The 27,855-nt window shown below is 39.5% G+C and overlaps 2 protein-coding genes across 7 annotated transcripts in view; one reads left to right on the top strand and one right to left on the bottom strand.

Moving 5' to 3' along the window:
- Nucleotides 1-10,198, top strand: part of aff1 (AF4/FMR2 family, member 1) — a 19,130-nt gene extending 8,932 nt beyond the window's left edge. For 2 of the 6 annotated variants that reach the window (XM_034896016.1, XM_034896022.1), the window contains 15 exons: nt 99-185; nt 656-689; nt 1,692-1,755; nt 2,342-2,483; nt 2,593-3,627; nt 3,716-3,804; nt 3,943-4,168; nt 4,317-4,459; nt 5,291-5,354; nt 5,470-5,606; nt 5,836-5,907; nt 6,307-6,400; nt 6,588-6,625; nt 6,728-6,966; nt 7,669-10,198. In XM_034896016.1, coding sequence (XP_034751907.1) covers nt 99-185; nt 656-689; nt 1,692-1,755; nt 2,342-2,483; nt 2,593-3,627; nt 3,716-3,804; nt 3,943-4,168; nt 4,317-4,459; nt 5,291-5,354; nt 5,470-5,606; nt 5,836-5,907; nt 6,307-6,400; nt 6,588-6,625; nt 6,728-6,966; nt 7,669-7,793 — 2,589 coding nt within the window. In that variant the 3' untranslated portion in view covers nt 7,794-10,198. The remainder of the gene's footprint in view (nt 1-98; nt 186-655; nt 690-1,691; nt 1,756-2,341; nt 2,484-2,592; nt 3,628-3,715; nt 3,805-3,942; nt 4,169-4,316; nt 4,460-5,290; nt 5,355-5,469; nt 5,607-5,835; nt 5,908-6,306; nt 6,401-6,587; nt 6,626-6,727; nt 6,967-7,668) is intronic. The other 4 variants (XM_034896020.1, XM_034896021.1, XM_034896019.1 and 1 more) reach the window with 4 other exon arrangements.
- LOC117959107 (macrophage mannose receptor 1) lies at nt 10,199-27,855 on the bottom strand. Its single transcript, XM_034896015.1, has 50 exons — nt 27,673-27,855; nt 26,101-26,246; nt 25,905-26,017; nt 25,657-25,796; nt 25,150-25,373; nt 24,934-25,040; nt 24,739-24,857; nt 24,477-24,612; nt 23,832-23,914; nt 23,595-23,714; nt 23,414-23,515; nt 23,161-23,319; nt 22,965-23,047; nt 22,596-22,740; nt 22,468-22,512; nt 22,203-22,370; nt 21,378-21,497; nt 21,146-21,256; nt 20,994-21,026; nt 20,687-20,824; nt 20,422-20,568; nt 20,144-20,278; nt 19,844-20,001; nt 19,592-19,736; nt 19,366-19,420; nt 19,154-19,220; nt 18,905-19,038; nt 18,780-18,823; nt 18,471-18,644; nt 18,078-18,232; nt 17,819-17,932; nt 17,573-17,688; nt 16,967-17,121; nt 16,661-16,866; nt 16,401-16,578; nt 16,066-16,290; nt 15,118-15,287; nt 14,964-15,034; nt 14,404-14,504; nt 14,199-14,318; nt 13,437-13,574; nt 13,194-13,348; nt 12,921-13,020; nt 12,531-12,766; nt 11,894-12,077; nt 11,533-11,781; nt 11,238-11,420; nt 11,013-11,072; nt 10,678-10,823; nt 10,199-10,581 (listed from the first exon to the last, which is right to left on the bottom strand). The coding sequence occupies exons 1-50, from the start codon at nt 27,713-27,715 to the stop codon at nt 10,537-10,539; spliced, it is 6,501 nt and encodes a 2,166-aa protein (XP_034751906.1). The 5' UTR covers nt 27,716-27,855; the 3' UTR covers nt 10,199-10,536.

The following is a 27,855-nucleotide window of genomic DNA, read 5'->3' as shown; positions in this document are numbered from 1 at the left end:
TCACGTCATTGCTAATTTGATGTAAAAGCTTTATACATGTTTGTAGATTGGCATGTCTGTAAGCTCCTAGCTCATCACACTTTTTTTCTCCTCCACAGGAAATGACCCACTCGTGGCCCCCTCTCTTGACAGCTATACACACACCTAACACAGGTGAACCCATAAAGTCCCCGTTCCCAGCCAAGGTAAGAGCCTAAAAAGGCTGATATGTACATAGAGGGAGGGGTCTTGTTTGCACTAATCCTTAGTCCTAATCAATTGAAGCTATCTTCAAATAGTTGCTTAACTAGCTTTCCCCTGGTGTTGCCCGAGGTCAGGTTATCAGCGCCACAGGAAATTGACTTAATTTGCAGGCAGGATATTTCATGATGTAAGGTTCCCATGCACGTTGAAGAGGAGCCTTATGTTCAGAATTGATAAATCCTTTCTATTTTAATGACCTCCTGGCCTTTTGTCCCACACCACTCTCAGGTCAAATGTTTTATGGCTTCACTACTGCTTAAGTCTTGTAAATTAAAGATCGGTGTCCGTGTACGGTACCAAATATTACAAGAAGTCATCCGATTAGTGTGAATGTAGATACAAATGGGAAAATCTAAAACAAATGTGTAACCCAGGTTAAAGCTTGCTTATGTTTTCTTCTGTGTCTACATAGGAATCAGAGCATATCTCCTCATGTCCAGAACAAAGTGAGTAATGAGGGAATGAAACAATTCAGAGTACAATTCAAGCACAAAACAAAGATTCACATTATAATAAATAGAAATGATGTCACTGTATCATGAAAAAATAGCTGGTTAGAGTCTGTTATGTCTGGAATGTATCTGTCATCATAAAGCATCTGCTGTACAACCTGTAGATACTCTACATCTGGAGGTTTGATCATGCCCAATGTTTTCTCCAAAGCAATGTTTCTACGGTTACTTCTACAACCAAGCTGCTCTATTATGTGAACTGGCCACAAAATGCCAGAGGATAGAAACAACCCTACAATTTTATCTCAAGTTAACCTCAGCTAAGAGTAAGAGGCAGTCATGTAGAAGAGAGGAATGATCTCTCACTTTTCTCAGGCCGTCTCCTTTACTGATTTACAAAAGCACATGTCTGTTAATGTATTGACCATTGTAATTGCAAATTACAGAAACAATTGTTTAACTGCACAAGACAGGATTTAGAAACCAGGCCATTCAGTTGTTCAGTCAGTCAAATATTAAACTTTCATGCCCAAAGCAAATTAACTTCAGTCTGCCTGACCAGATGTTATCTCGCCAATGTTTATGTAGTATTTTGAGGCTGCATTGGCTATCATATGCCTGACTATAAATAGTGTGTCTGCTGACTAAAAATAGTGTCAGTTGTGTGTTCTATTTACTATTACATTGAGCAAGAAAACAGTTTTTGTGCAATTTTAGACATAAGAAAGAGTTTGGGTGCTAACAAAACATTTTAGTAACAGGTTATTGTGTTACTGTGTGTTGATCAATGATTGAACTGTAGAAATGATACACAAGTCTGATATTGTTTACATAAATGAATAATTCAGGAGCAGCAGTTGTATAATCTTTGTATTTTCATTGTATGCATGGTGGTTAGTTTTAAACATTAACATGCAGTGGATGAAACCAAATCCACATTTGTGTGACATGTACATGTAATGACTTGTTTTTTTTCCCTCTGTCATTTCTTTTCAGAAAACTATCCTAAAGAATACTCTCCTGTACATCCATCCCAGATCATCCAGCAGAGCCCCTCATTGTAAGTGACTTGGCTTTTTCTGTGCCATAATTTTAAAATATGATGCGCAGCTGAACTGTAAATTGCCAACCTGAGGACCACTGGCTGACCATAGGTTTTATGTAATTAGCCACACAGACAACTTACAGATATTTTCATAAGGGCTGCAACTACACATTATTTAAACATCAATTATTTTCTGACAAAAATAATGAGGACAAATGGATTTCCCACAGACCAAGATGATTTATTCAAATGGCTTGTTTTGTTCAACCAACAGACTAAAACCATAATAGTCATATTTCTATTATAAATGACAAAGAAAATTCCCACATTTGAGAAGCTGTGAACGCTTCGTATTTTTGCCTGAAAATTGATTAAAGCGATTAGTTGTTTAAAGTTCTTCTCTGGTCATCAACTTATTGATTAAAAGACTATTCGTCAAAGATCTAATTTTCAGAGATAATTTCCTTCCCACACATAATATTTGCCAAACACAGTTTACCAGCAAAGCCTGGCCATGTGGGCACACAATGATTGTTACTTCATAAAAACTACAACACTACTATGTGATATCATTGTGGTGTTTTGTGTGTGTTCACTGTAGTTCATTTGAAGCAGCCCATTCCAGAGGGGTAGACTCCACTAGCTCCAGCGACTCGGAGAGTAGCTCAAGATCAGAGTCGGACAGTGAAAGCACCATCGAGGATCCACCTCAACTTCCTGTGGGAAACTCTGTTAAAGCCGAGGTAATTGTTGCTAGTCCTTTTTTTGTTTAGGACATATAAACATGCATTCTCTGAATTATTTGCTCTTCCTCATTTTTTTGATGTGCATTTTGTGTCTCTTTCTTTTTAGCCGGATGCTCCAGCAGTGTCCCATGGGGATTGGCAGTTGGGGAACTGGATCAGGTCCAGCCAGCAGAACTCTAGCATTGAAAGTCGAAGTGGTGTACATGTCTCTGACAGCCTAGCGCACAAACAGCTACCGCCCACTCAAAGTTCCAAGCCCTCGTTCAGTGTAGAGGTGGTTGACACCACCAGGGAATCTAAACCTCAGCCTTCTTCTCAGCTGAAAGAGTTTACTGATAAGCATGCAAAACTCCAGCAGCATAGTGAAAGCCCCCTGGACAACTGTAACTATCAAAGTAGCCAAAAAAAAAACTCTGTTGACTCGAACAGCTGTAGCAGTTCCAGGAAACTTTCATGCAACACACACTCCTCAAAACCAGCACAAGCAGGTTTCCCAGATTGCAAAGAAGCAGCTATCAGTGTGAAGTGTGAGGAAGTTGTCGCCACACAAGACAAAGACCCCCTTTTCACAGATAGACCCAAGGTTAAGACAAAAACAGGACATAGCAAGAAAAGCAAGGACAACAGTGACACTAAAAGAAACAGTAAGATGACTTCCAAACACAAGTCACTTGACAAAGCGAAGGCTGGATCAGAGCCTGTTGTCACGGTGATGCTGTGTGGTCATTGTCCATCGTGTGGTTTACAATATCCTAACCCCTGCTCCTGCCACACTCAAAGTCCTGCTCAGCCTGACCAGCTGCCTCCTTCCCTGCCACTCGGAATAAGTTGCACCAAACCAAAGTTAGAGACCATTTGCCAGAAGGGCACCAAGGTCTCTAACAAAACAACTCACAAGCAATGCAAGAATACAGGGCAGACAGCCAAGAGTTCTCTGGACCCCCACAGGCCTCCTCGATCCTTGCTGGTGAAGGTTGATCTAAGTCTGCTCTCAAGAGTCCCCCAGACCTCTGGCAACCACCAGGAGATACCCATCAGTGCAAAGAGATCAGCACTGATCATAGAGCAAGATGGAGGGGGCAGTGATGCTTCTGCAACACACAAACCCACCAAAACCAGCAAAAAGAGTGTATCACAAAATGTGAGAAATATAAGAGTCTAGGTCTGTTCCAATTAGTATACGTGTACATACCATTTTTTATTTAAATGTGTGTTGTGTTGTCTTCTAGGTTGAGATAGACCATACACCTCTTCCCAGGAAGAAACGGAGGCTGGACAGCAAGAATGCCTCATCAACTCATGCGTCTGTCAAACTAGAGTAGGTCGCTTAAATCAGAGGCATCCCATACTTGCTTGTTGTACTAGGGATAACATTAAAAACAAATTTAAATGAAATGTTCTTTCTGTTGTGGGACTGTGTCAAATCACACAAGCTCTCTGTTTTTTCCACCTATAGATGTTCCAGCAATTCAAACGAGGACAGAGCGCGAAAGAAAGCAAAGAAAATTCCTGTTCCTTTGCTGCAGCCTCTGACTCCCAAAAATGCTGCTAAAGGTCCAAAGGTGCACATACGCAGTACTGGAGAGGCCCAGGAGTCTAGTAAGAAGGCTCTGAAGAGCATCGACACCCATAATCCCAAGAAGACTAGGGCAAAGCAAACAGAAGATCCACGATTTGAAAAGGTAACAGCATATAATCACCAAGCTTACACAGACAAGCCAGACAAATTCATGCACATGACTGTAACCAGTGAACAAGGCTTACTAATGATTTTTACATGAAAAGGGGAACCATTCAAATTGTAACCAAATATCTGCCCTACAATCCTAGAAGAAGCCCCCAAAGAGCAGCCTCACCATCCCATCATCATCATTCTCATCATCATCATCATCATCATCATCATCATCATCATCAACAACAAAGCCCACAATGGAAGCTTTGAGCAACAGGCCCCTGGTCAGATTTGAGGACAGGTAAAAATCCTCTCTGCTGAGCTGTTAAGTTGTTCTAAAATACTGTTTTTGATATGTCCTCTAAAAGCCGGTTCTGTGTCTCAACCGACCTCGAATTTCTTTCCACAAAATGTGATATTTGCTCTATTTCCAGACTTAATCTAGTTGTGTCAGTTTTTTCACGGGTAAAATAAATTCCCAGAACAGAGACCGTTCTGAGATATTGTCCAGAGACAGCTTGAAAAGTGTACTAAAACCTTTAAACATTGAGTTACTTGGTGCCACATGTAATGGCAACTTCCCTGCTGTTGTTTTAAAATCTACAGTAAGACATAAAATGATTTTCAAACTATAACCAAATCTGCATCATAATTGATACCAATATTCCATACGCTTTTTCTCCTGTGTGGCCTTTGTCTCCTCTGTCTTTTAAGATTTTTACTTAAATGTAAATTGCATGAATTTATCAATCCAGCCCTCAGTGTCATAAATGTTCACTGCTACCTGCCTTTTTAAAAAGATGCATTTTGGTTGGGGAGTGGGAAATTGGGCAAATCCGATGGCTGTAATAAAGTGTTTTATTCATACAGTTATCCTGAAAGTGTTAGGCACAGCTTAAAAGTTGTAGCTACCTTTTTTATTAAATATATTTAATTGTTGTTTAGTTTATTTTTCAGACTCTGACATTTCTGGATTGGTATTAAAGCTATTGCCTCTAAATTTAATGATATTGTTGCCACAGTTTTATTAGGAACAATGCATGCATTTTGTATTGGATGACAATTTTTATTGTTCTGAATTGGTAGTTGTATTTTGTTGTAAGTCATATAATAAAGCTTGTTTTACCTGTAGGCATTATCCTGTAAAGCATTACATAAAGGAGGCCAAAAAGCTGAAGCACAAAGCAGATGCAGAAGTAGGTTCTCTCTTTTAATTTATTTTGAGTTAATCTGACTGCATAAAATTACTGCATTCTATCCAGTGATACAAGAAATGTATAACCAGATTGTATTTATTTTTGCTCTCTGTAGTCAGATAAGCACAGTAAAGCGTTCAACTACCTGGATGCAGCCATGTACTTTGTTGAAAGTGGCATCGCGATGGAAAAAGATCCACACATTTCAATGTCTTCCTACACTATGTTTGCAGAGACAGTGGAACTGCTCAAGTACGAAACCAATTTTATCATTATCTGCACAATTAGTAGTTTTTGTAATTATTAGTTTGCATATTTGGAAAGCAACAGACTGTACGGCTCTTCAACTTATCATAGACTTTGAGGTGTTGTTTTTAATTAAAAGTTAAATTTGATGCTATAATGTGAAGGTTTTGGCTCTATAACTGAATTTGATTCATGCATAATAGTACTTTTACTGCCACGTTCTCCACTCTCTCAGGTTTGTACTGAAACTTAAAAACTCATTGGACCCCTGTGCTTCACCTTCAGAAAAGGACTTTTTAGCATTATGGTAAGGTGTAGATAATACTTAATGTGCTTTGTCTACACACCAGTATGTCTCATGACATCCCAAATTATGATACTTGTGCTTTGTCTCCGGTTTTAGCTTTATTTTTATTTTTCATTTGTTGCCATTTATTAATAAGAGAGATGTTTATTTATTGTAATTCTGGAGGTTATAGTAGTATAATAGTCATAAAAAGTTGTATAAGCAAAGTCTAAGCATAATACATAATTAAAAATGATATAAAAAGACATAGTATAATGTCATAATATTGCATAGTATAGTATGTCAAACTAAGTATACTACATCATAAGTCATAGTATAGTATGTCCCAAAAATGGTCTACTTTCTTTAATAAATGATTTGAATTATGAAGAATTAACAACATTTAATTGTGTCTTGTAGTTTGAAGTGCCAGTCTCTCCTGCAGATGTCTATGTTTCGCCACAAACACAAAACTGCACTCAAGTATTCAAAGACCCTCACTGATCACTTCAGTGTAAGTATTAATGTATTACCATAACTTAAATTGCCAGTTTAATTGATTTGAAATTATAATGAGTAATATTTAATTAACGCAAAATGTATCTAAGTAGTTTTATGGAGTTGGAAGAGTAGCTCCTATATATAGATACAAATGTTGTAGTTCGGTTTTCTTTTGCCTATTAAATTTGGATCTCTTTCAGAACTCAACAACTCTCGATCCTCCTGTTTTAACACAAAAGTAAGTCACCTAGTTTGCATGTTACATTCACTGTTTGGGCATACTTGCACTTAGCTGTCGTGGTTGTGGCACATACAAAAGTCTTGTCCCTGTTTCCTTTAGAGTCACAGACACCCCGTCCTACAAGCCCAACATGCCGTCTCCAGCCAACACATCCACCAGTTCCGGCCCGGCCTCCCACCACAGTGGCAGCGGGCTGGTTGTGGACACTGTCTGCAGCACTGTGGCAATTCCCCAGGCCATTGGACAGGTGGCATTCACCTACGTCAACATCACTATGTTATTCTTGAGCGCACATGACATCTGGGAGCAGGCAGAGGAGCTGGCACAAAAAGGCAGCGGTAAGAATAGATGGAAAAAAGTTTTAACTTTTAAGCTAAGTCAAAAACTCTTCTAAAACAAAAAGCTACATGAATCTGAAAAGCTCCTTGATATTTGTTGTGACACAGCCTTAAAATAAAACAGATTAAATAAGGATACTTTTTTAACAATTATAGTATTGTTTAAGTTCACAGTGTACAGTAAATGAGGACTTTAAGTAAATAAAAAGTTTTAAGAAGAGATTTAAAAGTGTGTACTGAGCATACTGATACTAAAGCAGCAATCAGGCTCACAGGGAGATAGATCAAAGATATAAGCAAGCGCACGACCATGCAAAGCTCTTAAAATATCAGTAAAATTTCCACAAACAAATCTACAACTCACAGGTGACCAGTTAAAGGCTGCAGGAATTGGTGTGTGACATGGTTTCTTACATGGTTTAAAAGAATGACCCAGTCTCGATTAAGTGTCCCATGAGCATCCAAAGACACCAGAGTCAAAGGTTATGCCTAGATTACAGCCTATAATTTCAGCAACAACATAATACAGGCCAAACTACACACACCTATGGTACCAGGGTATGAGATTCATTTGATTCATTTCAATTCAAGCCAAAAAGCAATTGCTGTAAAAGATGGAGGAATCCAAGTGTTGTGTCAGTGTTTTAGTTCTGTAATGAGTGTTCTGGTGTTCAGTGCTTTTAACGTTTCTGTATATTTCAGGAATGCTGGCAGACCTGGACACAGTTATGGGCCAATTGAGCCTAACGTCAAGTATGACCTCTATGGTCCGTTACACGAGACAAGGCGTCCACTGGCTGAGGCTGGACAGCCTGAAGGTAAAGTGACCATCAACCCTGCGAACCCTTCAAACTGCCACTCTCTCTTCACTTCACCTCAGTGTGTAGAACTCTGATACCGACCTGGACTGTCCCACAGGCCCGTGCCAGTTATCTTTACTTCACATGGACATTAACTCATCAAAAAACAGTAGACAAAGATGTCCTTTCATGTGATGTAATTATACCACGCTGATCATTGCACTTGTTATTTATTGTTTTCTCTCATGTCCACTTTGGTGTCTTTCTCTTTCTCACATTTTCATGAACATGGGTTACATCTGCTGTTATTCACATATTTCATGTCTTGCACCTACATTGTACCTTCCTGTTCCTCTTCTTCTTCTTCATCAGTTAAGGTGTGAAATCATGTGATTCACAGCTCTTTATTCAGGAGTGACCTTAACCAAGTTTGGATGTAAGCAGATCAAATATAACCAAAAGTGCAATTTGGTGGCTCTATAATTCTCCCCAACCTTATCATGTGGTTGTGGTGCAAGTCATGACTGAGATCTTATTTATTAACTCAACTTTTGTTACTAATGTTACTGTAAGGCACCAAAATCATTGTTCACAAGTATCATGTTTTGTATTAATTTCTCTTAAAAAAGAGATTTAAGTTTCCCTGTTTCAGTCTGAAAGATTGGTTGGATTTGGATTCCAGGGGTTTGTATACTTTAAATCCTACATCTTCTCCCACAAATCAAGGCGAATTACCCATGAGAATTCAGGTGTGCATGACGTCATTTCTTATAACATTTGTTGTTTTGTTGACACAGTCTCATCTTTACTATGCAGGAAGTAGAGACAAGTCAATTATGAGGAGATTGTTGCAGAAGCGCTAATATAATATCAGTTTATTAGTTTTTAGCTTATCCCTTGTTGGCATCTGTATTTTCAGTTTTTCAAATGAGTGTTGCCATGTTTACTTAGCTCTGGTTAGATTGAAACACACTTCTTGTGCCATTGTGATTGCATTTATAAGGATGAAAAAGTGCCATACAATTGAATAGGCATCCTACCAGGAGAAAGTGCATGTTGAATTTATGTTGAATTCTGTATAGATTATTGAGTGCTGCCCATAACAAGGATACATCTGGACATACATAATAATTTAATAATGAGCTAAGGAGGCAAAGTAGGAAAGGGTTTATGATTTCAGGGGAGGCATACCCGCAAGGTTTAGTCTTCTATGAATGAAGAAGTCATTGTGTTGGTGGAATTTCAAGGCATAAACATTTTTTTGTTTTGTCTGTGTTGTAACAAAAAACGATTGTAATTTTTTAAGAGCTGACTAGATTTTATTCTTTTCATCCTGGTAAAAAGAATAGCACTTGTGCCCTACTTCTAATGGAAGTTGTACAAGCATCAAAGTCATCTTAACTTCTTGCAAGAACAAAAAAAGGGGGGGAACATTTTACATCCCAGACTTTCCTTAGGTATAGTGGTGGATGTAGGGTTTGACATTGGCCATGTTTGTCAGTTTGAGTTACCTTTAAAGTATAGTAAAGCTACCGATCGTTCAGCAGATAGGAAACTACAGTAGTGTTTCCTTGATTTGTTTTTGCATCAGGAAGCTGCTTTTCTGTTTCCCACAATTATGTTGAGAAGAAAAAGTTGAGTTGCAATATGTTTACTAAATCTGTGGGAGTAGAATAAAGGCCAAACTGCATCTTGTTAAAATATGCACTTTGTTGAGTATTTGTTGTTAATTTTAGTTATTGGAAAAAAGAACAACACGTTCCCAAGACCTGCAGGACTGTTCTAGTCTTTACTGGTTTATTGCAACTTTGATTTGAATTAATAAAGCAAGAGTGGTTCAAAGTTTTTAGTAAGGTGTTGACGTAGTTATCACAAATTACAAGGTATACAATCAGAATCCGTATGAATTGTGGGAAAAGAAACATTGCTTTAGATTAGCACATTAAAATGGCCCGTTTCTTGAAATAAATCTAATGGGTTTAAAAATGTTTTCCATGTTAATTCGGTTGTCTGTGTGCACTTCCACGATAAAAGGGCTAAACAAGGATCACAAAGTGTTCCGGACTTTATTTTCTCACATAAATTATATTTTTTTAATTAAGGAGCGAGTACACTGGTGCCACAGCATTTGGGATTATTTTTATGTACCGATCATCAGCAAGCCGTCTTCATTGCGTACTGGGTAATTTTTGCATTGGACATAATAGTGCAACTTTAACTGTTTTGTCTTTTCCAACATATGTCTTTATTTCCATCATCCTTGATTGTTGGTGCTTCATTCATGAAAACTCTGCAACAAGTTTACACTTCTTGTCCAAATAATTATTTACTGGAAAAAATGTTAGGTTTTTGATAGATGCTTTTTTTCCTTTGTGAAATATGTGAAGAATTTTTGTTGCAGTGTACAGAGATCAATAAACACTGGAAATTAATTTATTGTTCTTAACTCTTAATTTATTGTTATTTACTCATTTTATTAAGGAAACAAGAATTACACAATTTGGTGGTAAAGGTAAGTAAATAACACATTAACAGTGAGTTTCATATACAACATTTCTGAATTACTTTGGCCATGTGGCACAGATTGCTGTAAACAACTGTTGCACCCCAAAAATGTAAGTGCGACACTTAAAACACAGTTTTAATACAAATTATGTTTATTAGTGTGTTACAATATATACAACAGAGTTAAATCTTATAGCACTCTGGAGACTTAAAAATTACACTATCACCGATTTGAAAACTGTTTACTGTACAAAACTTAAATGGTCTATGTGTCTGATTCTCCTGAAAAGTTTGGGTTGGTGAAAGCAGGCTGCAACAGAAGAATGACACAACTTAGCATTTATACTGCCATAAAAACGTAATCACGTCTTCATACTCCACTATTGCAGGCTAATCAATAACTTACCACATCGACAGGAGTGGTTGTTTTCGTTGGCAGGCTTAAACCGCTCAGTTTATAGCCTCGGACCCTGAAAACATAGTACAGCAATCCAGCTACCAAGCTGCAAACCACAATGGCTGCAATGATGGCGCCGACTATCACCCCTCCATCTGTAAAAACATATAGCTGATGTGTCAGTAGGAATGTTAAAAATATATATTTTTAATTTTAACAGTTTTCAAAGCTACTCAACATTAAAACGTGTCATTAGTTAATTACAATTGCATAAACTAGGAAAGAAAAGTAGAAAATATTTTTAAAAAAAGACTTAAGAAAATTGTTGTATTTGTCCCACTTACTGCTGACGTTTGGATCATCGGTGGGGAAAATTGGATTACCGCCATCATCAGTTGTATGATCTGAAAATAGTGTTTTGCCCAAAGAAGCTGTTAATCTGCTGTTTATTATATCACAGTTAGAATCTTTTCTTACTGTTATTTTCTTCTGAGCCCCTTGAGAATGAAAAGAGCCTGTAGTCCCCTGTATTTCATCCAAATGTCAAACAATTTAATAAATATCCTTACACTGGCGGTGGCGGCATGCAAAGCCTCTCTTCTGCAGGCAGTTGTTGTCATTCCATTGTCCGTCCTGGTACATCTCCACGCAGTTCTCCTCGCCCACCTCCCCAGGGTGAAAGGCTGCATTGGGTTCACCATGAGCCCAGTTGAGGAAGCCCAGAGACGTCTGATCTGTCCAGCCCCAGCCAACTAGAAAATCATACAAGGTGCAGCATCAAATAAGGTTAGTGCACATAGTATATCCGTGTAATTTAAAGATCAGGTCAAAGTCATCAATGTCCAAGTTCATTTCTACACTCACAGTTGCGATCCCTGGTGAGGCCGATCCAGATGTTGTGATATTTGGTGTAGTTGAGGTTCCTGAGGAACTCTACCTCCGCTCTGCTGTGGAGGGACACCAGATTTGCCTTGGCCGACTGGCAGTAGTGAAGGGAGTCAGGCCAAGAGAAACCCTGCTTACCGTTGTACACATAGTAACAATGGCGGCCGTAGGGTACCCAGAATGGAAGACAGTTCCCGTCACCAGGGGCAGGAGTCGGCGGCGGATTCTCTGAGGGAGGATTTGAGTTAAATCATCAACGCTTCAAGACGAAACTAAGCTTTTTATGTGTAAAAGACAGAGTACAGATAAAAAGAAAGTCAGTTCAGTTTGTGTTACATACCTGAGGAGATCTTGCAGATGTACGGTTTTGCTTCGTCACACTTGGTGTCATTCCAGGTCCCGTGGAACGCGCGTGAAGCGTGCATACTCACGCAGCCCTCATCCTTAATGTTGCTGGGTTCTCCTGGTCCCCATTGAGTGAAAAAAACTGGCCAGCCATCTGTCCAAGTGTAGGAGCCATCATCCTACATCACAAGATAACGTTTTTTTGGTTAAAGTTTACTCAAAATGAGATATTCTCCGCAGTTTTACCAAATAAACAGTTCCTCTTTAAACCTTTCATATGCTTTTATTTCAATAACGTTGATGCCAAACTGTATTATTGGCTGATTATACTAATGTACTTTTGTTACGTAGGATTTTGAATACAGAACTTTTACTTTTAGTAGACTACATGTATATTGTGGTATTGATGCATTTACTGGCAGTTAGTGGGTTGTATGGTGTGACCTGACACTGGCTGAGTTTCAGATTTTTTTAACTTGAATAAGAAATCTTAAGGATGCTTTTAACTCAGCTTTTTGCTTATTCATACACATGTAGTTTGGATTGGAATAACTAAGTTTTCAGGGCTTTAATGTCTTTTTAATCAAATTTTAGTTTAGGTTAACTTTTGTGTGTTCCCTCTATGACGGCACCTTGCGCTGGAGTCCGATCCAGGCGTCGGCTCTGCCCTGCAGGACCACTCCGGCAACAAAGGCCTGGTCGTAGCTCATGTCGATGCTGGCCAGGTTGCCTCCCTGCTGCTTGCAGGACGTCTGAGCCTTGTCCCACGTCTCATGCTCCTCCACCAGCTTGTAGCAGTTCTGGTACCAGGAGATGTAGCCAGCTGGGCAGGGGCTCTTGGTTGGGGGTGGAGGTTGGATGCTGCTCGCTGGTGTGGAAGCAGATGGAGAAATGTCTTTCAATAAGGTCTGAACAAGGAATTTAACAGCTAAATGTTTGAGATGTTTTGTGTTTTTCTTACTAAAAATAAATAAATAAATGTTATTTAAGCAGAAAGATTGACAACTGGGGTGTTTACTGACATTTCTTCCTGTAGCAGACAAAGCTATGATCCTTATGACAGGCATCATCGTTCCACCTGCCGCTCACCAGGTGGTTGTGAGCCATTGCCACACAGTGTTCCTGTTGAAAAGGACAAGGAAGCTTCAAGGTATCTAACTATGTATGTGAGCTTTTTTTAAGCATGTGTGTAGGTGTTAGTCCTGTCTTTTGTGAATACAAGATTTACACTATTCCCCACCTGCTTTGCTCCAATTATCATGAATAACTCTGGAGTGGAAGAAAAGTATTCTCACCGTTCCTCCTGCATTGTTAGGCTCCTTGTCGTTCCAGTTGGTGTACAGCACAGGGCTGACCCCGTCACTCCAGGCGTACTGATTCTCTAACAAGAGATCTGACAGGCCGATCCACGCTGGACCCTTCAGGTCCCTCAGGTAACTAGAAACAAAGTCTGAAGGAGAGGAGAGGATGCCAATTTAGAGAGTAGTCTCTTTGACCTGGAGCCACTGGACCGTTTACTTCTCATAGATCTAGCATACCATTCTCGTACTGGTCATCAATAACTGCCAGCTCTCCTCCTTGGTCTTTGCACCAGTTCCGGGCATAAGACCAGTTGGCTTTAATGTCATTTTTCTTCCCTTTGAACATGAAGCATTTATCCTTGAAACGCATCCAACCTGGACGGAAGGAAGGTAACTAGGTTACATTGTTGGAATCATATTTCATTAATGGTTATTGGTTGTATAATCACAGCTTGATGGTAAACGCATGTTTTTGTGTATGTACAATAAACTACTTTTAATACAATAATGATATTACATGTGTAGTAAGCAATGTATAAGGCTGGCAGGCAGCTCCAAACAACATAGCCCATTTTAATGTGTTTTGCTCACATCTTGATATTGGGAAATGACTTCAGAATACTCTCGGAGGCAAAATAGATAAAATGCAACATAATAATTAATCTTATTACATATTGTTAAATAGTACATTTTCTGAAATAGTGGTTGAAAGACATAAAATTACCACACAGGTATTTGCTGGATAATCTATTGATTTATCCATACCTGATAAATAAAGGTACTTGACAACATTGATGCAAAAAAGTAAAAAGACATATCATAATATAGTAAGTCATTAAAATGCCAAAGTATGTCAAGTAGCATGTCAAATAAAAAAGTATGATGACTAAGACACTGTGCTCTAAAAATGTCATACGTTTACATATAACCTGCATTTTATTTCAAATAACACAAAAAAGGTAGCAGGTGTCGTGTTAATATTTAAAATGTGTGTGTCACCTGCTGGGCAGTTGCCCTCCCAGGGCTGTGTGGGTGGAGGAGGGGTGTGAATATCTCCAGGGAACTTCTTACAGACGTAACCTGCTCCAGCCCTGCCACAGTTGGCATCATTCCATCCACCTTAACAAGCCAGAGCTCATTGTAAACATCACCAGCAGGAGTCTGTTTAGCAGGCCGTTCAGCACAATAATTATAATTTCAATACCTTGATGTCTTTTCATCTGAACACACTGTTCCTCCCCGTTGGCGTTGTTGGGCTCACCTGGACCCCAATGAGTGTACGTAACAGGGGAGAAGTCCACCCACCTGTGCAGATAAAACGGAGAAACTTGGCATTGACCTTTTATGTACACATTATAAAGAGAAATACTCACTGGAGCAGAATTTACACAGGGCTGATGCAGTGATTTGGACAGGAATATCACCATCTACTGTAAAGACCAAATAGCACCAAAGCTAAAATTTATGATGCCATCAGCCTGACATATTTTTTTTGCTTCCCTGTTGATATTAAATTAGGGACTTGTGTTGCTTAAACTTGATGTCTTTATATTTTACTTAATTTAAAAAAAAGTGCTGTCATAATGTCTTGGCACTTATTTGTTGCTAATGCCATCCACAGTTTGTCAATCTGCTGCTCAGATTATAAACTAATACAAGTTTACAAAAAACTGTTCAGTACAAGTTTATGAAAACAGCATGCATATTCTAGGGAGGTTCTCCCTTTAAATTTACATCAACTCCAACACATAGAAATGCACATACATGTATTCTCCCCCAGCAATGCCAAACATCCTCATTCCAATCCAAGCTGCATCCACCTGGCCTGTCCCCACCTGGAAGAGAGGTACAACATGACACAAACATATTTCACTTTAAAATGTTACAGTATTATCTTCTAAGAAAAAAAGAGGCGTACCATGCTGTTAACATATGCCTGTTCGTCTTTGTTTAGGATGGAGACGAGTAAGGCCTTCTCAAGGTGACAGCGCATCATAGCCGTGTGGAAGTCCACAATGTCGGTGTCGTTGTAGTAGTAGCAGATGTTGTTGTTCTTCCTCCAGCCAACATTAGTACCACAATCAAGTGCTGAGAGTTGAGGAAACAAACATGAATATGATCTGCTCATTATTTTACTCCATTATCCTTACAAAAAGCCAACCAAATTAATATATATGATGTATGTCGGGTCCATCAGGCTAAATTTACTAATCGCTACATATTTATATATCAGAAACTCAGTAATTTATTATTTAGTGAGCAATAAATAAAATTTCTCACTGAAATTTCTCACAAAACCATCACTGAGAAGTGGAGTGTCACACAGCTGTAATTTTTGCATCTATAAAAAAAGTATTGCTTTGTGGGATTGTTCGCAGATCCTGTTTTTGTTCCATTGTGGGGAATTTTACTACATTGTGCATAAATGTGGCACTCACAAGTGGGACACTCAAATAAAATAGCGGAGTGTAAATAAAGTGAACTTTAAATCAAATTTGAAGTGATTTTTGATGCAGCATATGAATCAAACAAGTAGGAGTAGCTAATTCATTTAGAGTTGGCTGTATTGCCTGTAAATGGCCTTTGACAGTCAGTGTGTTATTTTGTTCAGTGTTTTTTAAATTAAGAAGAAAAAACCCACTAAAAATGGAAGTAAGACAGTACAATAAAATAAAGTGCCCAGATAAATATTGCCAAACCTGCTGTATCGAAGGTAAAGTTTCACACTTGTCAAATTTTAAAGTCAAAGATTTGTTAAAGTTTCTCTCTGCTACCTCAGCTCCAAATGAACATTCATAATTGCTTTGACACCTGAACAAATACTTGTTCATGCAGGTAGGACAAGGGCATTGTGGGAACGGTTTACCTGGGAGTGGGGGTGGGGGCACTGGAGGCACGATGGGATTCTTTCCTTTAGTAATCATGCATATCCAGTCCTGGTTAGCGTCACAGTTGAGATCGTTCCACCAGGAGTAGGTCCCGTTGCTGCTGCTCACCATCTCCACACACTCCTCGCGGCCCTCGTGGTTGTTTGGCTCCCCGTTGCCCCAGTTGGTGTGAGAGAGGGGTGTGCCATCACTCCAAGAATAACCTACATGATGGGAAATAGTCATGAGGTTTTGTATGTGTGTGTATTCTTTATTTGTATGACAATTACCTTCCACAAGGGAGATGTGCGTATGAAACACACATTATACTCACCTCCTTCTGTTGGGTTGTGCTTGAGGCCTATCCACTTGCTGCTGCCTTTGCTGTACAGAGACAGGAACTCCTCCTCCTCCTGATTGTGGATGCTGACCAGATTAGCGCCTCTGGAAAGACAGTCCTCATGTGCTGCCCCCCAGCTTTTCTTCTTGGACCAGTCCACATTGTGAAAGAGCTGCAATGTATTAGCCATTAAATCAGCGCTGACCCAATGTCCCCCCTGTAGAGAATAGTGTTTAATTTACTTCCTTGTATACCTTATAACAGTTTCTGAAGTGAGGCAGAGCCGTCCAGCCATCAGCACAGCCCTGTGCAGGAGGAGGAGTCGGGGGCCTAGTGGGTGGGGTGATGTCGGGTCTAGGTTTCTCACAGACAAAGGCGTGTTTCTCTAAGCACTGCTGGTCATCCCAGAAACCACCAATCTGACCAGTTGTCATAGCCACACAAGTCCCATCCCCGCTATCTAGAGACAGAAAGGGCATTTTCCAATGTGAATGTACTGTATCATACATGTATCATCCTGTCCAGCTGATATTAGGGTCAGTGATTAGTTAGTGCTGTACCTGGCTGATCTCTGTCCCAGTGGGTGAAGGTGAGAGGTAAGCCGTTGTCCCAGATGTAGTCAACCCCTCCACCTGGCTCTCCTTTAGCACGCAGACCGATCCACCAAAAACCTGTCTTTCCTGACAGAGCCACTGTAAAATGTGCCTGCTCATAACTGCAGTAAAAGATAAATAGATTCAATTAAAAACAATGGCCAGCCAGGTTTTTTCCTTTATCATGACCGAATCTTTACGACGCTACATTTGCCAACATTATTAATTTATCCTGTCTTTAACAAGTTAGAGATCTGAAATTTGACAAAGAGAATTACTAAAAGGAAATACTGTATCACAATAACATTTAATTCCCACACATTCCACATTGCACACAACCTTAAATGATGATGTAAAGGGAACAATTTATACAACTGTGCCCCTGCAAATAATGTGTTACACTATTCCTGTCCACAACAGAAGAGCATACAGAAGTCTGAGAAAGGGAGAAAACCCTTAGGCAAGAAAGAGAATGAAACATTCTGAATAAATAAAGAAATTAGAAAATTATAATTAGAAAATTAATTCATCAAAAAGGTGGGACAATAGGAATGGGGATAGGTTGTCACTCACATGTCTCCGATGTGCAGTAAGAAGCCGTCCTGCTCTTTACAGAAATCCTTAGCCTCTGACCAGCTCCTGGTGGTCTCCTCCATCCAGTAGCAGGAGTAGCCGTATGCATCCCAGCCCTGACACATGTCACAGACGTATCTCGTTACACAACATGCACCGCTTTTATAGCATCATTACTTAGGTCTAATCTTGGATAGAGAACAGAAAAATTAGATAACTAAAATGTATGGGTAGAGTTTGTCCTACCTGAGGACACCCGTACACTGTGGGTTTTACAGAGGGCACTGGGTAATGTGCTTTGGGCATTTTACATATGTAGGTATTGAGTTCTGTACAGGACACGTCGTTCCATCGTCCAGTCTGGAAAAGATGAAATTAACATCAAAATGACCACAATTCACTGCAAAAAATAATGATTACAGATACACTTTGGTCCGAATTTGGTTTGAACCTCTTAGTTTAAAATATTACAAGTACATGAGACTGTTATTTCAATCCTTCTCACCTGGTGTAACATCTCAACACAGTCTTCACTGAACCCATCGTGGTTGTTGGGTTCCCCTGGAGCCCAGTAAGTGAAGGTAACCATGTGATCATCAGACCAGGTGAACATACCAGTCACAACCAGGTCATTCAGACCAGTCCACACATCACTGTTGGCTGTAAAAAAACAAAAAAAACAAACTCAGAATGAATTCAGTTATTTTTAATGTGCTTTTTTTTCTTTTCTCTATCTCTGCAGCCTACCACAGTCAAAACGTGAACACTACCCCTAAATGCATGTGGGAGAGAAAAAAAGTTAATTGTAGGTGTTACATTTTCCTCAACCTCCTTTCAACTTTTTTCAAATTAAACCAGCTTTAATCTTTAACTTTAACCATTTTTTTCAGATCCATACCCATGTACATGTAGCTTTCAAGCCAGCTCTGCTCCTTCATCGAGAGGATGGATACGAGTTGAGCACCCATAGCTCTGCAGGTGTGCTGGGCACTATGCCATGTTTTTTTGTCTTCAAAAGGTTTGTAGCAGAAGTCTCCAAACTCGTACCAGTCAGGCCCTGAACACCTCAGCTCTGTAGGACAGAATTCAGAATCAGCGCAAACATTGTGAACTAAAAACTCTTGACACACAAACAGAGTAAAACACACAGAAACGAAGTGTCTGCTCAGAGTAAAAAGATTAATTTAGTAAATGGATCTCAACTCACCCCCATCAGCAAAAGTGTACGAAACAGCATAGTTTCCATCAAATCTGTAGAAAAATAATTGTATTACTACATTTTTTTTCCCAGTTGAACAAAAAAGGGATTTAGTGTGAAACTCTGCTGCTTACTGTCTTGAGGTGATGCCATTCCTGGTGGAGCCGGCATAGAAGTTCTGTCCTGCAGCTTTCAACAAAGTACAGTCTCCTCCGATTTCATTTAAAATCACTCCAGCATGCATAGCTGCAGCACAGATGTTTGAGTCCTGTTAGAGGAGTCAGGGTAAAGAGAGAAATATTTATATACTGCATATTAAAAAGAAATCTTTCCTCAATACTGTACTGAAGTTCTGATACAGATTAGACAATACACTCACATACCCCACGATAAACTGTAGTGCCATACACGCTGTAATAAGCATTAGCACACCCAGCTGGACAATGGACACTGAAAGACACATGATAATCTGTTGCTTCAGTGTGTATGATGAACGGAAATACCACAAAATATCACACAGAACCTAATACAAAGGTTACATGTAATATGAAGTACATCACTATATATGTAAAATTTTATTTCAGGGTTCACTTACGTCATTTTATCATTGGCAAAGTTGAAGTTGGGCACATTGGCGCATGTGATTGCATCTGTTGAACCACAAATTCATTGTTGACAATCAGTGTTTATTTGTGACAACAAGTATTTATTTTTGAGTGTGTAGGTTTACAATTGTAAAAACACTGTACTTGTGTAAAACCAAATGAATTTCCCATTGCAGGATAATAAAGTTTCCTTTGATTTTGAAGGGTTTTTCTTACAGTCTGGTGTGCACCCCAAGACGTCGAAGCGAAGGCCTGCCTGACCACTGAACTCCAGTGGGAGGATGCGGACATACTGGGCTGACACAGGTGTACCAAGTAGCTGAGTTTCAGGAGTGTTTCTGTCTGTTGAGCCTGGGAAAAACTGGAAATCAAGAACATTTCAGAATGACAACCTGTTCTCCATCTTCACGGTTTGGTTTTAAACCAGGAAAGTTTAAGTTCAGCAGGTGGCCGTCTCTGCTTACTCACCTGGCCGTCAGCAGTGTAGTCAGTCCAGCTTGCTCCGTCCGTACTGTGCTGGATCTTAAATTTGGTGAGCCAGTGGTCATTTTGAGGACAACCCTGAATTACTATTCCTGTTACTTTTCTGGTCTGGCCCAGGTTTACCTGGATCCAGCTTGAAGTTGCTGGAAGATGGGACATTATATCCAGAATGAGGTATAATGTGAGGATACTAATTCAACATCAAATAAAGATGAAACCCTGTCTTCACCTTTAACAATCAATGAAAATGTTATTTGTGTGTGTGACAGCTGGGTTTGTACATACGGCTTCCGGAAGGCATCCAGCAGGAATTTCCATTCAAACGAGCTTTGTTGGGAGTGAAGAGACCAGTGGAGGACGAAGCAGAGAGCTGGGAGTCCGTGATGTTCCCGTCCTCGACACCCAGGCCGTGCAGACACACTGTGAGCAGCCAAATCACAAATTAAGAACATTGGCTTTAAGTTGTGATCAAAAATTCTGAGGCATTTTGTGATACTCCAGGGGACATGGTGGTTGGACTTTTAAGTGCTAAAATGAATCAAAGAACTTAAAGAAGAGCCAACCTTTTTGTTCACAGCTGTAGACAATCTCAAGGTATTTGGAAACTGTGGGACAGGGGTCCACCTCCAGATGGACGTATGCGAAGCAGTAAGGACGGTTGTCACATTTCTTTCTAATGTCAGGAAGGACACCTTCCACTGTACAGCTTCCTACAGAACAGTGATTATATTTAGGTTAAAGATATTTACCCATTAATGTGTTTTACAGCATACAGTTTCCTGTCAAAAGGCGACATTTCACATCAACATAGTGAATATTGTGCAGCACCTCCCCCTGAACCATCCAGGTGTGGACAGATGTCATCACTCTTTCGTCCGTAGAAAGCAGACTGGATGTTAATTACACTTTCATGTGGACAATGAAGGACAGCAGGGGAGCCCTGGCACACCAGGGCCGTCATGAAACCTGCAGCAGAAATGATTCACACTTAGTATTTACTTAATGACAAATTCATGGCGGTTTCATGTCATTTGTAGTTATATAGTTGATGTGCAAATATAATTGATCATGACATTTTGCTTTGTTTTAAGAAGTCACTGTGCAGAAACCATGCCAGATAGTGAGGGATTGTTACCATCATGAGGTGGAGGAGGCTCAGGTGTATTTCCTGAAAGAGGAAACATGAGAAAAGTGCTACAGTCAACACTCTAAATAAATGGGTTAGGGTTAAATAATGTCTTCTGTTTGTAAGTGTCAACAACAACAAATTAAAGTAACATATCTTACCTTTCCGCTTGCAGATGTATCCTCTTTTGTACTCACAGTTGTCGTCGTTCCAGTAGCCTTTGTTAATTAGAATAGACAGGCAATCTTCACCGTAATAGTCGTCTGGGTTACCTTTGAAGAAACATGAAGAATGGAAATTCAGTTGTCATTTTTCTGCAAAACAAATAATATGCATCTGATATGCTTTGTTTCTAACAGAAATTGTGCGGAATATTTTTGGCTTTAAATGAACCTGCATTCCAGCGGATGTATTTGAAAGGTGAACCATCTGTCCACTCCCATCCGCCTTCTGTGATGGAGTCATGACCGCCCATCCACAGAGAGATTCCTGTGGGACTCACCTGGATCACACCTGAGAAGAAGCATCAATACAAGTTAGTGTGAGTCAAGCTTAATAATATTTCCCGAGAAGTGTCTTTCTACCAGAGAAGGTTTTAGATGTTTTGTTGAACCTTCTATCACAACCAACAGTGATGTCACTGTGTCCTGTAGTCCCGATGTGCATCACTGCAGCAAAGTATGAAGTTAAACCGCTCGAGGTCAGTGGAAACAAGATTTTTGGCGGGTGTTGAGTTCCTCTTTAAAAGCATTATGTGCAGTAACTGACAATTGCATTGTGGCCGCCCCCTGGTGGTAGTTTTTGAAATAAACACTGTGGCAGACACCAATACACACCACTACACCTTCTCTCACACAGGAGAGCAACAAAGAGACTAAAGAAGAGACCAATTTTCACCAGAATTGTCCCACTTTTCTACTAACAAAAGCCATCAGAATACTCTTAAAGACGCAATAGTCACACAGAAGCTTTAAAGCAACCTCACAATGGAACGTAAACAAAGTTTAAGATATCGTAGTATTAGAAAATATTGGAATATTACAACTTTTATATTTCAACTCCAGATATATTTGGGACAAATACATGATTTAATGTAGTCCTTCAAAATGCCTATGTGGTATATAAGTAAACTGTTACACATATACCTGTTGATATATTCATGTGAACTCTCAATGAAGAACATGAGCATAGAGTAAAGATGTTTATGTAAAGTCATACCTTGTATGAAGGCCTGCTCGAAGGGATTGGTGATACTGACGAGGTCTCCTCCCTGGTTAACACAGTCGGCCCGAGCTTCTGTCCACGTCCTCATGGACAGGTAGTTAAACTGGTAGCAGTAGTCGTTGAAAGGGTCAGCCATCCAAGAACCACATTTTTCATTCCATCCTGTAACAAACACAACAGTCCACATATCCAGATAAACACATGGTATTGGACTCAGAGCATGCTTGAAGTGTAATGATCAGTTTAATATTAAGTTAACCTGGTCCAGAAGTTGGGGGCCGGGGAGGAGGTCCTTGTCCCTTGGCTATAGAGAGACATGGAAAGAATGACTACAAAATAGAGTATAAATATAACACATCAGGCATGCGATGCGGAAGAAAATCAAACCTTTTTTGCAGATAAATTCCTTTGTGGAGGTGCAGAAATCATCATTGAGTTTTCCAGGTTCATGGTGATCCATCCCTGTGAGGTGTGCACAGTCCTCGTTGTTCTCCCAGTTGTCTGGCTGGTTGGGCGCCCATGGGAGGAGGTCCTGATATCCAAAGAAACAAATGTTGCTTCATCATGAGCAGCTTCACAGTCAGACTGCAGCATTTCATTGGTAGAACATTGAGGAGAGAACAGGATTGTACATTATTTCCAAATGTTTGTGATTATGGGGGTTGTTCAAGATGATCATGTAATTTCTTGGTGTCAAACTTACATCAGCTTAAAGGTATGTGTATCAAACAATTTGTTCATGGCTTCATCACTTACCGCGGGCGTTCCATCGGTGTATACCCACTGGTTTTCAACATTGATATCATTCAAACCAACCCAAGCTTGCCCTGGCATGTGAGCTGCAGATAAAAGCCACACAAAACATATATATCTATATACACATAACATCTAATTTCTTGATACATTTTTTCATGATGATTACACAAACTAGAATGCTTTCTTTGCCGCTCACCAGTTAGGAAACTAAGTTCTTCCTCTGAGTGGAAGCTGGCCAGGTGACCCTGCTCTCTGCTGCAATAAGACTCAGCATCCTGCCAGTTTTTCACCAACTCACTCTCAAAGTGATAGCAGAAGTCCCCGTACAATAAATATCCAGGGTCACAGTGGGAATCTAAAGCAACAACATGCATTACCTTTTGTTAAAAAGTTATTAACACAGCTTTAGCTAGTCAGTATGTGAGGAGGAAACATGAAGTCTGACTGACCAGGAGCTGAAGTTGGTTTGATGTTCTGTCCACCTGTCATCTCACAAATGTAACCCATGCTCTTGAAGCAGTTAGTTGTTTCCCATTTTCCTTCATAATTTCCTGGAAGAGAACATGAACAGATGTTGGTCTTGCAATGCCTGCCAAGGAGTCAGTTTGGGTCTGAAATAGTAGATTCTACCTGTGAAGATTTGTCCACAGTCCCAGGTGCCTGCAGTGTTTCTAGGCCAACCAGGACCATAGTTCGAAAAAGTAATCTCTCCTTTATCCACCCATTTGAAATCCCCATCCTGGTCCTTATCTGGTAACACAACAAACCGCAAAACAAATGTTCACAAATCACATTACTTGTAAAGATAACAAGAAATCTTTGTTTTTGTTTCACAGTGAGCACCAAAACATATAGTGTGTAGGGTACCTGATAAACCGATCCAGATGTCAGGAATGTCAACTTGGTGAAAGTCTGGAAGGTTCCCATTAATGAAGAACTGTTCTTCTTGACTGCGCATGAGGAACGGGACAAAAATGACAGACAGGTTAAGATTTCTACAGTTCTCCTGCAGTCCTGCTCAGCTACTCAGTCTTTTGGCCTCATATTGTTTTTAGAGCAGATAGAGCTACTACACACTGCACCAAAGGCAAACAGACAGAGCTAATAGTTAATAGTAAAATAGTTGAGCATTTAGCAGCTATAGAGATATCGGACATTCATCTTATTGTTCTGTCTGCTTGATGTGTAAATAGGCAACTGCTTGCTAAAATGTGCTGTATAAATAATGTTAATGTTGAATGTGTGTTTTCAGCTTGCTCTTTTTCCCAAAAAACAATTAATACAGCTTTACCTTTTGGGATAAAACCATTGAAATGTTTATCTGTCACTGGCCAAAACATAATGTGGTCATAAAGTCAGCAAACTGACTCAGTGTTGTCTTTTAATTTAGCAACCATTAGGTGACATTAGCAACGTTAAGGGTGGTGATCATACAGTATCTGTATGCATGTTGCAGCAGGCTGCTAATGAATTTAACTTTTGATTTCTAAGAGGAAGTTACAGTGTTCCTACCTGTTTATAATCAGCAGGTGGGCCCCCATGTCGGAGCACTTGGTGCTGGCCTCATGCCAGGTGGTCAACAGATTGATATTACTGACCATCCAGTAACAACTGCCAGCAAAGCTCAGCCAGCCAGTAGGGCAGATAGCTGCAGGGTAGTTTTAGTGGAACAGCAGGAAAATGTTAGAGGTTAAAAGGAAGGAATCTAAACAACATTATGATTCTGAGAATAAGAGATGTCATCTTTGTGTATTTTCAGAACAATCCATCTTACTGTTCAGTGGTCGTTTACACATGTAAGGACGTTCATATCTGCACACATGGGATCTCCATTTCCCAAACGTATCTGATGCATCCTTGATGATTGCAGAACATGAGCCGGCCTGTGTATCACTGTTGGACAGCATGAGTTAAAACCTTGATTGCACAAATTAATATTAATTTAAATGTGAACAGTTTAAAATTTTACCCTGAAGGTTCACCATCAGCCCAGTTTGTGTACGTCACTGAGAGAGCATCAGACCAGGTGTACTGATTGTTTCCTGCTTCAACTTGACATGAAATCTTGTTGCATTTCTGAAGAATCAAAGCTCATATTAACATTGATGTAATCAACGTTAATATCCAATATTAAATGATAAAAGAGGCAAGTGAGCTTCTTTATGCCACAGTGTGCTCCTCTCACCAGTGTGGAAAGCCCAATCCAGAGGTCGACCCATGATGGGTCCAGTGATCCTGTGACATACTGCTCCTCTTCTGCTGTGACAATGGACACCAGGTCTCCTCCATCCTGCACGCAGTCATGTCTCGCTGCTGCCCAGCTCTTTCTGCTGTCAGCCTTCAAATTGTAGCAGTTGGAGCCGTGCTGTTTCCATCCGTTGGCTAAGTCACACTGTGGGCTAGGATTCTCTAGAAGAGCAAAAAAGAAAATATGTTTTATATGTGGTAATTGCCCCTCGTTCAGTCCATGATGTAGAGGAACTACCGTGTCTGATCTGAGCTTATTTATGTTGACATTTAAATCAATTTTGCACAAAAATAAAAACAAATATTATTGGTTTTGTATCAATTCAAATCTTTAGAGAAATTGTAAATGAAAATAACTATTATTCCACTTAGAGTTATGTGTCATTTCCGTTACCAATGTAACCTAGGCAAAAAAGAGCTTCAGTTTTACAGCCAGCGGACTTACGGTTTATGTACTTGCAGATGTATTTCCTCTTAACACTGCAGTTCTCGTCATTCCACTGTCCAAAGCTAGATCCTACTACCTGACCACAGTCCTCCCCGGGTTCATCGCCCCAGTTATCAGGCTGGCCTTGCATCCAGTATCTGAAACAAGAGATAAACTTCAGTTAAATGGACACTTTAATAATGTACAGCTTTAGTGTGTTATGTAACTCATTTTGCTGATATTTTAGTGGTAACAGTATTACATACGTTAGGAATGGTATAAAAGGACTCCCATCACTCCACTCCCAGAACCCTTCAGCGCTTTCGTCATTTAGGCCAATCCAGTAGATCTCCGTGCCAATTTGCGTCCTTACCCACAACTAGAAATAAAAACAAATTAACCCAAGTTTGTGAAATGATAACAGCACATTTATCAAACTAAAATCTCCGCGGGCCTCCTCACCCTTTCATGAATGTTCTGAATGCTCATCAGGTTGGTGTTAAGCGCCATACAAAATGCGTTGGCCTCCATCCATGACTTTGTATCAGTTGAAAAGAAGTAACATTTATTCTCATATTCCCTCCAGCCTTGCGGACACTGGCAATGGGCTGAAAACACAATAAAAACACATTATATTTGTGCATGTGAATAACCAAAACATGATATATAGATGAAATAATAAATTAGAAAATAACACAAATGAGGCAGCGCATCAAAAATACCACCCTTCTCTACCCTACTCACCTACTACAAGCATGCTTCTTTATGAAACATTAAGATTTTAGTTTATTGGTCAACTAAATACATGTGAACCATAGCGGTATGTTAATCACATTTTTACATTGGTTCAACTGAATACTTAGTCAGCAAGAATAGTAGTATAAAAAGTATCGTGATTACTTTTCACGGTTGATAAATAAAACAAAATGGCCAGTTGATAGGAAGTTTCACAAGATGGTAAGTCATTTGAATGCCCATCAATCATAAAAGTCCCATGACAGATCCACAGTCCAGCCATGTCAGTCAACTCTTAAACAAATCTTTGGGTAATGTGTGACTTTAACAACTTCAACAAGCCTCTAGAATCACATGGTTTGCATGTAATGGGTTGAAAGACCACAACAAAACAACCACTGATGCAAAGTTGATTGGCCTCCCAACTATATTACATTACCACAAGAGAGAGGCTTCAAAAACGTCAACCATCCGATCCTAAAACCTGCCATCAGTGCCTAAAAGACTGAACCATTACACTCTGTAGCTTGGATGACCACTGGTACAAAATATTTCCAAATACAAAATATACTGCAATCCCCCAGAATAATTTCCTAAGACGAATCTTTCAGTTCTCTCTTAAGACAACTGGTAAATAAAAATGTTCAGGAAAGGAACACATTGTAGAGACATTTCCTTCACATTTTTCAGATAATCAGTTGATTTTATTAGATATTTGTGACAAAAAGTATTGGCAGCAAACCAATATTGGTTAAAAATGAGTTGAACACCAAAGTACAGAAGGTTTAGAATTCTATTGAATGATCCAGTTTTTCATTCATTTGTTCTAAAAAATAGACTATTAACCTTATGGTTAATGTGAAGCTAATTCTGTGATATCCACCAAAGTAAATATACTGCAGAGATAACTGCTGAATGTATAATACATTTAAGAGCCTTTTTAATTTCCACTGTTGGAAATTGACATGAATCTTTTTATACCCATCCTTTTGTTACTTTTATGCCAAAATAAAATATTTGTGTACTGATATTATGGTTCACACAATCTTTCTTCAATTTTTGGATCTGCACAATATGTGCTCCATGTACTTTTAATAATTTCTTCAAAAAAACAGTAAAAAGCTGTATTTAATAAGTGCACCTAACAGCTGCCTCACATTAAAAACACAACTTTCAATACATATTTCATTGAGTTCTTATTTGTTGTGACACTCATGGGTTTATTCTGAGGTTTCTAAGAACGGACTCCAGTGCACTCAAGTTTATGCCTCAACCTAAAAATGTAATCAAAAGACTTACCGCAAGCAAGAAGAGCCGCAAAACTGAGCAGCTGCAGAAGCATTCTTTGTCTTCTGTCCCTTTTTAATGTTTTTCTTTGTTCACCTCTCAAGAAGTGTTTCTGCGCACTTCAATAGCTTTTCAATTTTTCCCCCAATTCCCCTGAACCTGGCAGTGTGTGTGATGTGCTCTTGCTCCCAGTCA

This window comes from Etheostoma cragini, chromosome 16, assembly GCF_013103735.1.
Source record: "Etheostoma cragini isolate CJK2018 chromosome 16, CSU_Ecrag_1.0, whole genome shotgun sequence".
NCBI classification, from domain to species: domain Eukaryota; kingdom Metazoa; phylum Chordata; class Actinopteri; order Perciformes; family Percidae; genus Etheostoma; species Etheostoma cragini.
The sequence above is the reverse complement of the archived record's forward strand: the minus strand, read 5'-3'. Positions and strand labels throughout refer to the sequence as shown.

What these genes read in the sequence shown, in the direction of transcription:
- LOC117959107 (XM_034896015.1), bottom strand. Translation starts at nt 27,715, where the DNA reads ATGCTTCTGCAGCTGCTCAGTTTTGCGGCTCTTCTTGCTTGCG. An exon ending in GCCTCCTCCACCTCATGATG is followed by an intron (nt 20,825 to 20,993) that starts GTAACAATCCCT and finishes TTTCTGCTGCAG; the next exon opens with GTTTCATGACGGCCCTGGTG. An exon ending in CAGTGTACGGGTGTCCTCAG is followed by an intron (nt 17,689 to 17,818) that starts GTAGGACAAACT and finishes GACATGTGTCAG; the next exon opens with GGCTGGGATGCATACGGCTA.